Source organism: Aotus nancymaae, unplaced genomic scaffold (assembly GCF_030222135.1).
Source record: "Aotus nancymaae isolate 86718 unplaced genomic scaffold, 86718_ANA_hifiasm-v0.15.2.pri h1tg000040l, whole genome shotgun sequence".
Lineage (NCBI taxonomy): Eukaryota > Metazoa > Chordata > Mammalia > Primates > Aotidae > Aotus > Aotus nancymaae.
Window position 1 is genome coordinate 67,059,843 of NW_026988454.1, and position 10,353 is coordinate 67,070,195.

At 34.3% G+C, this 10,353-nt stretch overlaps 1 protein-coding gene across 1 annotated transcript in view; it reads left to right on the forward strand.

Moving 5' to 3' along the window:
- Positions 1–9,589, forward strand: part of MCHR2 (melanin concentrating hormone receptor 2) — a 33,007-nt gene extending 23,418 nt beyond the window's left edge. Inside the window, exons 4-5 of the mRNA XM_012444178.2 lie at positions 361–480; positions 7,502–9,589. Coding sequence (XP_012299601.2) covers positions 361–480; positions 7,502–7,817 — 436 coding nt within the window. The 3' untranslated portion in view covers positions 7,818–9,589. The remainder of the gene's footprint in view (positions 1–360; positions 481–7,501) is intronic.
- Positions 9,590–10,353: the final 764 nt, after the last annotated feature.

The window sequence follows — 10,353 nt, forward strand, 5'->3', positions numbered from 1 at the left end:
AAAATGCTTAGAACAGTGCCTACTATACAATAAAAGTTACATACTGTTGCCTGTCATTGTTAAACACTGAAGATTAATAATAGGTAGCCTCACCTGTTCTGCACTCAGTACAGTTGGGTTTGGCTAGAGAAGAGACAAGCATTGTTAGTGAACAATGAAGATCAGGGCCTCTCTACAATAAAGCAACCAAAGATCTTGAGCTTTTCCACAAGGACTTTTATCCTGGACTCTGAAAAATGAAAGAATCATACCTTGGAAACTGCAAAAGCCAATTTCTAATTCAATTAATATAATGGTGGTGTTTCTCTCTCTCTCTTTTTCTCTCTCTGTCTCTCTCTCTCTGTCTCTCTCATTTTACAGGTATACACTTTATTTGACGATAACAACTTTTTTTTTCCCTCTACCCTTGATTTTGGTGTGCTATATTTTAATTTTATGCTATACTTGGGAGATGTATCAACAGAATAAGGATGCCAGATGGTAAGTGTTTGCCTTATTTTGCTTTACTTGTTGAAAGAACAATTCTGATAGCCTAAGATATCTACAACAAAAACTTAGGCAACAGTGATTTGAAACATACCATATTTAGACATGTGGACATTGATATGTGTCTATACAAAGAATTTTTTGAAAATAAGGCATGTACTAAATAAACTGCTTAAGAATCTCTCAGTGACAAATGTTGAAATCACTGATGTAATGGTTTCATTAAAATGCATACAGAACTCAAGATTCTATTTCAAGAATAATTTTATATTTGTTATTAACGGTTATTTAACTGTTTTTGTTGTTCATTCTGCAGATTTGCATGCATATGTAAATATCTTAGATGTTATGTGCAACCTTTTAATTTTTGTGTCTTACATTAAGCATGGTCCATTTGGGAAGAAAAAGGAAGTAGCCACAGTTATAGAAAAAAATTAGCTTATAAATATATCCCAGGGAGTTGAGTTAGTGATAAGGTTAAAATGAAATCATATGGAATATCAGACACCAATAGCCGGAGAGAATGCCTGAGACTTTTTAAAACAATTCTCCAAATCAGATCATTTTGCTTCTGACACTCTTCTCAGAAATGCTAAGAGGATCTTATGAAACAAATCTCATACACATGCAAGAAATTAGAGGAATGACAGTGCCTACTCTGATAAACTGCAGGGAAATCATTGTCTTCAAAGAATTTTTAGTTCCCATGCTTTTAAAATTATTCCCAAGTTTTGTTCATCTGTTTCCCCCGTGTCCTAGAAACATTTTCATTAAATGCCTAAATATGAAATAACAATTAAATATGGGAATCTTTTTTTTTTTTTTTTTGTTTGAGACGGAGTTTCGCTCTTGATACCCAGGCTGGAGCGCAATGGCGCGATCTCGGCTCACCGCAATCTCCGCCTCCTGGGTTCAGGCAATTCTCCTGCCTCAGCCTCCTAAGTAGCTGGGATTACAGGCACGCGCCACCATGCCCAGCTAATTTTTTTTGTATTAGTAGAGACGGGGTTTCACCATGTTGACCAGGATGGTCTCGATCTCTTGACCTCGTGATCCACCCGCCTCGGCCTCCCAAAGTGCTGGGATTACAGGCTTGAGCCACCGCGCCCGGCCAAATATGGGAATCTTAAAATATGTTTTATTTTAGAATAATTTGCATTTCTGAAAAGTAGATAGTAGCAATATAGTACAGATAGTACAGCAGATGTATACAGGGTTTCCAAATACCCCTCACTCAGTTTTCCCATTGTTAACATCTTACATCATCTAGGACATTTGTCAAAACAAAGAAAATTGCATTACATTACTGTTAACTAGACTCTATTCTTTTTTTTTTTTTTTTTGAGATGGAGTTTCACTCTTCTTACCCAGGCTGGAGTGCAATGGCACCATCTCGGCTCACATCAACCTCCGCCTCCTGGGTTCAAGCAATTCTCCTGCCTCAGCCTCCCAAGTAGCTGGGACTACAGGCGTTTGCCACCATGCCCAACTAATTTTTGTATTTTTAGTAGGACGGGGTTTCACCATGTTGACCAGGATGGTCTCGATCTCTTGACCTCATGATCCACCCGTCTCAGCCTCCCAAAGTGCTGGGATTATAGGTGTGAGCCACCACGCCCGACCAACTAAATTCTATTCTTTATTGGACTTCACTAGTTTTTTTGTTAAAGTCCTCAATCTGTTCCAGATTCAATCCAGAATAGCACATTGCATTTAGTTATCATGTCTTCCCAGTGTCCTCTAATCTGTGAATTTCTCATTCTTTCTTTATTTTTCATGACCTTCATAGTCTTAAGGAGTACTATCCAGGTATCCTGTAGAATGTTCCCAATCTGGATTGTTTGGTATTGTATCATGATTAGACTGTACTTCATGTTTTTGGAAAAGAATCAACTCTTCTCATCACGGTATATCAGGGGTCACATGACAGCTACATTATATCACTGTTTATCTAGCCTTGATTACACGGTTAAGGTGGTGTTTGCTAGGTTTCTCCACCATGAAACTACTGTTTATCCCTTTCTCTATTCTATTCTTTGGAAATGAGTCACTAAACATAGCTTACCTTCAAGGGGGAAGCAAAAAGATGGGAATTAAGCTCCATCTACTGAAAGAGGAGTATCTATATAAGAATCCCTATATTATTTGTAATTCTTCTGCAAAGAAGGTCTGGCTCTTCTCTCCTCATTTTATTCAATATGCATATTAGTATAGACTGATATATTTATTTTCATACATTGAGTCATAATTTAATGCTTTGTTATTTATTTGGTCTCTGAAAATGTTCCAGCTTTGAACCTTACATGCCAGGAGAGAGTGGTATAACATATTTAAACACTGAAGGAAAAAACTTATAGCCTAAAATAGTATATCCCACAAAAACACCCTTCAAACATGAAGGAGAAATAAAGACTTTCCCAGATGAACAAAAGCTGAGTAATTTCATCAACACTAGACCTGTCTTACAAAAAATGCTAAAGAGAGTAAGTACTTCAATCAGAAAGAAAAGGACATTAATGAGCAATAAGTAATCACTTGAAGTTATAAAACTCACTGGCAATAGTAAATATCAAGAAAAATGTAGAATATTATAACACTGTAACTGTGGTATGTAAACTATTTTTGCCATAAGTTGAAATACTAAACAATGAACCAATCAAAAATAATAACTACAACAACTTTTGAAACATAGATAATACAATAAGATATAAAACTAGTAGAGATTTTACTAGTTTTCTTTTTGCTTGTTTATGCAAACAGTAGTAAGTTGTTATAAGGTTAAAATAATGGCTTATAAGATAGTATTTGTAAGCCTTATGGCAAGCTCGAGTCAGAAAACATATGATGGATAAACTAAAAAATAAAAAGCAAGAAATTAAATTCTATCACCAAAGAAAATCACTTTCACTAAAGGAAGACAGGAAGGAAAGAAAGAAGGAAGAGAACACCACATAACAACCAGAAAACAAATTTTCAACTATAAAGACACAGATAGACTGAAAAAAAAGGAATGGAAAAGATATTTAATACCAAAGGAAACCAAAGAAGAGCATGAGTAGTTTCATCAAACAAAATAGATTTAAAGACGAAAACTTTAACAAGAGATAAGGTTAATATATAATGATAAAGGTGTCAGTTTAGCAAGGGCATATAACAATTTAAAATATATATGCACCCAACAGTGGAACACTCAGATATATAGGACCCAATGCAATAGTAGCTGGAGACTTTAATAACCCACTTTTAGCATTGGACAAATCTTCCAGACAGAAAATCAACAAAGAAACACTGAACTTAATGTGCAATGTAGACCAAATAGATCTAATATATATTTACAGAACATCTCATCCAATGGCAGCAGAATATACATTATTTTCCTTAGCACATGGATCATTCTCAAGGATAGAACATATGTTAGGTCACAAAACAAGTCTTTAAAAATTCAAATAATTGAAATAATACCAAACATCTTCTCTGACCATAATGGAATAAAACTGTAAATCAGTAACAAGAGAACTTTTGGAAACTATACAAACACATGGAAATTAGAAAGTATGCTTCTGAATGACAAGTAGGTCAATGGAGAAATTAAGAAGAAAGTTAAAAAATTTCTTGAAACAAATGATATTGGAAACACAACATACCAAAACCTATGGGATACAGCAAAAGCAGTACTAACTGGGAAGTTTATAGCTCTAAGTGCCTACATGAAAAAAAGATGAAAAAGTGTCAAATAAACAGTCTAATAATGTACCTTAAAGAACTAGAAAAGCAAGAGCAAACCAAACACAAAATTAGTAGAATAAAAGAAACACTAAAGATCAAAGCAGAAATGAATGAAATTGGAAAGGAAAAAAAAACAATACAAGAGATCAATGAAACAAAAAACTGGTTTTTTGGAAACTTAAAACTGACAAACCTTTAGCAGATTAACTGATAAAAAAGATCTAAATAAATAAATTCAGAAATAAAAAAGTAGGCATTACAACTGATACTACAGAAATTCAAAGGATCATTAGTGGCTATCATGAGCAACTATTTGCCATTAAATTGGAAAATCTAGAAGAAATGGACAAATTCCTTTATATATATAAAACCTACCAAGATTGAACCAGGAAGAAATTCAAAACCTAAACAGACCAATAACAAGTAACAAGATGAAAGCCAAAATAAAAAGTCTCCCAAGAAACAAAAGCCCAGGACCCAATGGCTTCACTGAATCCTACCAAACATTTAACTAATACAAATTCTATTCAAATTATTCTGAAATATGAAGGAGCAGGGAATAATTCCAAACTCATTCTACAAGATTGGTATTACCATGATAGCAAAATCAGACAAAGACACATCAAAACAAGAAAACTACAGGTCAGTCTCTCTCATGAATATTCATGTAAATATTCACAACGAAATATCAGCAAACCAAATTCAACAATATATTAGAAACCTCGGGGCTGGGCGCGGTGGCTCATGCCTGTAATCCCAGCACTTTGGGAGGCCAAGGCGGGTGGATCACGAGGTCAAGAGACCGAGACCATCCTGGTCAACATGGTGAAACCCCGTCTCTACTAAAAAAAAAAATACAAAAAATTAGCTGGGCATGATGGCGCATGCCTATAATCCCAGCTACTCAGGAGGCTGAGGCAGGAGAATTGCCTGAACCCAGGAGGCGGAGATTGTGATGAGCCGAGATCGCGCCATTGCACTCCAGCCTAGGTAACAAGAGCGAAACTCCATCTCAAAAAAAAAAAACAAAACATATATATATATTAGAAATCTCATTCATCCTAAGTGGGATTTATCCCAGGGATGCCAGGATGATTCAACATATGTAACTCAATCAATGTAATACATCATATCAACAGAATGAAAGATAAAAATCATATGATCATTTAAATTCAATATATCAAATTGAAATATCAAATGCTGAAAAAACATTTGATAAAATTCAACATCCCTTTATGATAAAAACCTTCAAAAAACTTGGTATAGGAGGAACATACCTCAACATCAACATAATAAAAGCCATATATGACAGACACCAGCTAGTATACTGAATGAGGGAAAAACTGAAAGACTTTCCTCTAAGATTTGGAACATGACAAGGATGCCCACTTTCGCCACTGTTATTCAATATAATATTGATGTCCTAGCTAGAGCAATTAAACAAGAGAAAGAAATAAAGGACATCCAAATTGGAAAGGAAGAAGCCAAATTACCCTTGTTTACAGATGACATGATTTTATATTTGGAAAATCCTAAAGACTACACACACACACACACACACACACAAACACACACACAAAACAACTATTAGAACTGATAACAAATTCAGTAAAGTTTCAGCATACAAAATCAACATACAAAAATCAGTAGCATTTCTATATGCCAAGTCAACAATCTTAAAAAGAAATTTAAAAGTAACCCATTTATAATAGCCACAAATAAAATTAAATACCTAAAAACTTAACCAAAGAAGTGAAAGATCTGTATAATGAAAACTATAAAACATTGATGAAAAAAATTGAAGAACACACCAAAAAATGGAAAGATATCCCACGTTCGTTGATTGGAAGAATCAATATTGTTAAAATGCTCATACTACCCAAAGCAATCTACAGATTCAAAGCAACCTCTTTCAAAATACCGATGATGTTCTTCACAGAAACAGAAAAAACAATCTTGACATTTATGTGGAACCACAGGAGACCCAGAATAGTGAAATATATCCTAAGCAAAAAGAATAAAACTAGAGGAATCACATTACCTGACTTTATATAATACTATAAAACTATGGTAACCAAAACAGCATGGTACTAGAATAAAAACACAGACATAGACCAATGGAAAAGAATAGAAAACCCAGAAACCAATTTACACACCTACAGTGAACTCATTTTCAACAAAGGTGCCAAGAATATACACTGGGAAAAAGACAGTCTCTTCAATAAATGGTGTTGGTAAAATTGGATATCCACATGTAGAAGAATGAAACTAGAACCCTATTTCTCATTATGTATACAAATCAAATCAAGATGTATTAAAGACTTCAATCTAACACCTCAAACTTTGAAACTACAAGAAAATATTGGGGAAAATCTCCAGGGCATTGGTCTGGGCAAAAATTTCTTACTCCACAGGCAAAGGCAACCAAAGCAAAAATGGACAAATAGGATCACATAAGTTGAAAAGCTTGGCTATCTAAATTGCCAAGATTTAGAAGCAGCCTAAGTATTCATCAGCAGATCAATAGATAAAGATAATGTGGTATGTATATGCAATGGAGTACTATTCAGCCACAAAAAAAGAATGAGATACTGTCATTTGCAAAAACATGGATGGAACTGAAAGTCATTACGTTAAGCAAAATAAACCAGGCACAGAAAGACAAACGTCACATGTTCTCACTTATTTGTAGGATCTAAAAATCAAAACAATTGACTCATGGACACAGAGAGTAGAAAGATGGTTACCAGAGGCTGGGGAGGGTAGTGGGAGCCTGGAGGTGAGGTGAGGATAGTTAATAGGTATTAAAAAATAGTTCAAAAGAACAAATAAGGCCTAGTATTTGATAGCATAACAAGGTGACTATAGACAATAATAATAGTACATTTTAAAATAACTAAAAGAGTGTAATTGGATTGTTTGTAATACAAAGTATAAATGCTTGAAGGGATGGATACCCAATTCTCCATGATATGATTATTACACATTGCATGCCTGTATCAAAACATCTCATTTATCCCATAAATATACGCACCTACTAAGTACCCACAAAAAATAAAAATAAAAATTTAATTTTTAAAAAAAATGTTCCAGCTTTGGAAACTTTGGAAAGTTTTCAACAAGAATAAAAAAGAATGTATTACAATGCTCTGAGTAAATAGGAATATAATAATGAGCTTCGTATTTCACTGCAAAGCCATTATGAACTGTCCAAAAGGTTCTAGGAACATATTGCCCTGTAATTTCTATGATTGTTTATACTCTGTCTATCTGATTGTTTCCTTTGCAGTTGCAATCCCAGTGTACCAAAACAGAGAGTGATGAAGTTGACAAAGATGGTGCTGGTGCTGGTGGCAGTCTTTATCCTAAGTGCTGCCCCTTATCATGTGATACAACTGGTGAACTTACAGATGGAACAGCCCACACTGGCCTTCTATGTGGGTTATTACCTCTCCATCTGTCTCAGCTATGCCAGCAGCAGCATTAACCCTTTTCTCTACATCCTGCTGAGTGGAAATTTCCAGAAACGTCTGCCTCAAATCCAAAGGAAAATGACTGAGAAGGAAATCAACAATATGGAAAATACTCTGAAATCACACTTTTAGGAAAGATCACCACAAGTTTAAACGTGATTGTCTATGTTACTGGTATTATTAGAAAGGATAGGTGTACCGATATGTTAATGCCCATTCTTCTTGTGTACTTGTGACTCTTAGCAGCATGGAACAGAAGTGTGAGCATGCAAATGCAATGAGTTTAATATGCTAACTTTAGCAAGATGCAAAATGTTGATCAATGTTATGGGTAGGGAATGGGATAGTTTAAGATACCTAAGCTTCATGATGGTGTATATTATTTCAGCATGTTATAAACTAGTCACTAATGAAAATGGCCATCCATGGTCATTGACTCAAAACTCACCAAGGAACATGACCTTGCCCTCCACACTGTGGCCTCACTGTAACAGTGTCCTCAAGGTTTCTAGGAGGGTATCACCTTACAATGAAGTCTGAAATTCGGCTATTTTTTATCTACAAAAATGCCAGTTTTATATGGTTCAATCTAATATCTTCAATAAGCCCCACCTTTTAGAGTAACAGTTATCATTTATTGCACACATGCAATGTGTAAAATTACATGTAATCTGTGAAATAAGTATTATTACCTTTGTTTACTAAGGCTCAGAGAAGAGAAGTGATAGGCCTAATGCTGCAACAGCTATCTAGGAGCTGGGCTAACATTCAACTCTACCCATTTCTTTTCTACTGCACCACCTTGACAACCTGTACTCATCATACTGGAGAACCCAGTAACTTGGAGTTTCTTTTGCTTTCTCCTGTAGCCCTACAAGAGGAGAACTAAAGTCTGATAGAAATGAGTTGATGTTTTAAGCGTTCTTTTGGATTTACCTTTGTTCTCACACCTGCAAACTGTAGAAACTAGCATCTGCACTTTAATAATAATAATAATACTTTACTTCTGGACTTGTAGCACTATTAAGAAACAGTTCCTTCAGGTTACAATTTTAAAAACATTCCCTTTATGTTACAGTATACATGTTTGTTCCAAGGTACAAAAAGTAATTAGCCCTTAAATTTTCACGGTATTCATTACATCTATCTTTGCCTCTTTAGACTTACATACAGTTAAAAAAGGAAACAATGCATTTAAAGCCTGGGTCCTACACTAAGATAAATATTGTTATTTTGTTTGTGGGCAAAATCTGTAAACCCACCTTCTTCATCTAAATACATAAAATTGCTTGCTCCATAAACATCTGAAACCAGTTTTCAATCAGTCCTTTCTAGAAAAAGAGTTAACCACCTGATCTCCATTATTTTTATATCTCATTTGTGTTTGGATAAACTTGTATTTGAACCAACTCAGATGTGAATTTGAACCCAATTAATTTTACTCTAGAATTTTTAGGCACCATTTCAGAACTGGATAATATATTTAAGTGCATATCTGGTTGAATGGTTCTGTAAACAACATGAGAACTACAAACTGAGACAGGTAGCATCTGAGACATTTTATTTCCATAGCTGAGGTCTAGAGACCTACATACACAGCCAGATGCTCCTGTAAAACGTCAATCAGAAACTGTGTCATGGTCACAATTTCAGGGGTCTTCATTCTCGCTTTTCTAAGGTGCAACAGTCAGGAGTCAGTGACTAATACGAACTTCTGAAGACCCAGCACAATGGGTCAGAAACATCTTATTATGTGATAATTACTTTCATTGTCTTTTTTCATACAGAAAATATTATGATTTTAAAGACTTAAATAGTTTTAAACCACAGACCTTTCTCTAGTAGCATTTCCAATAGTCCTCAAATAATTGGTCAGTGAATTATTTTAAATTATATTTACTAAGAGTTGTAAGGAGCTTTAGCATTTAATCAAAGTAGAAAATAAAAAGAGTGACTAATAAATTTATTTTTGTCCCTTTATATAGCTTTACTATGAATAAGCATATTTATATGCAGATTTATCAGAGGTGGTTTGATAAAGATTCTTTATGTGTTTTATATGTTTGGCCAAGGTATGTATACATGTTTACTTTCAAGTGAAGTTAATAATGATACTTGGATATTTGTCACTTGATCAAATAATAATTGTATCCTTATTCTATGTTTATTCAATTCTATGTTTCTCATTTAAACTTTGATCATCAATTAATAAAATGAATGAGTAAAAATTGCTTATATATTAATTTACTTATGGCTTGTAGCTTCTACTTGTAACATTTTTTATAATTTTATATTCTCTTAATCAAAATAGTTTCTCCTGAATAAAGACCAAATGTTTCAGAATTAGTAAAATGTATCTTAAATATGGCCAGTAGTTTGAAGGCACTTATTATCATACCAAATTGCCAGAAACCTAGACTCTTGTATTATATATTGGAAATTACTGCTTTTTGTGGGTTATAATGTCACAGGGTCATGGAACTTTGAATCTGAAAGATACTTTAGAGATTATCAAATGTTAAAGATGAGAAAAGTGAGCCACAAATAAAACAAATTATTTTTAGCACAGTTCATTGTGTGTCCAGAGACCCACACCTAAAAAGCAGCTAGAAGTCAGCCCTGAGTTCTTTCTACCAAGCCGTAGTCCCTCCCTTGTAGAACAGTGTGA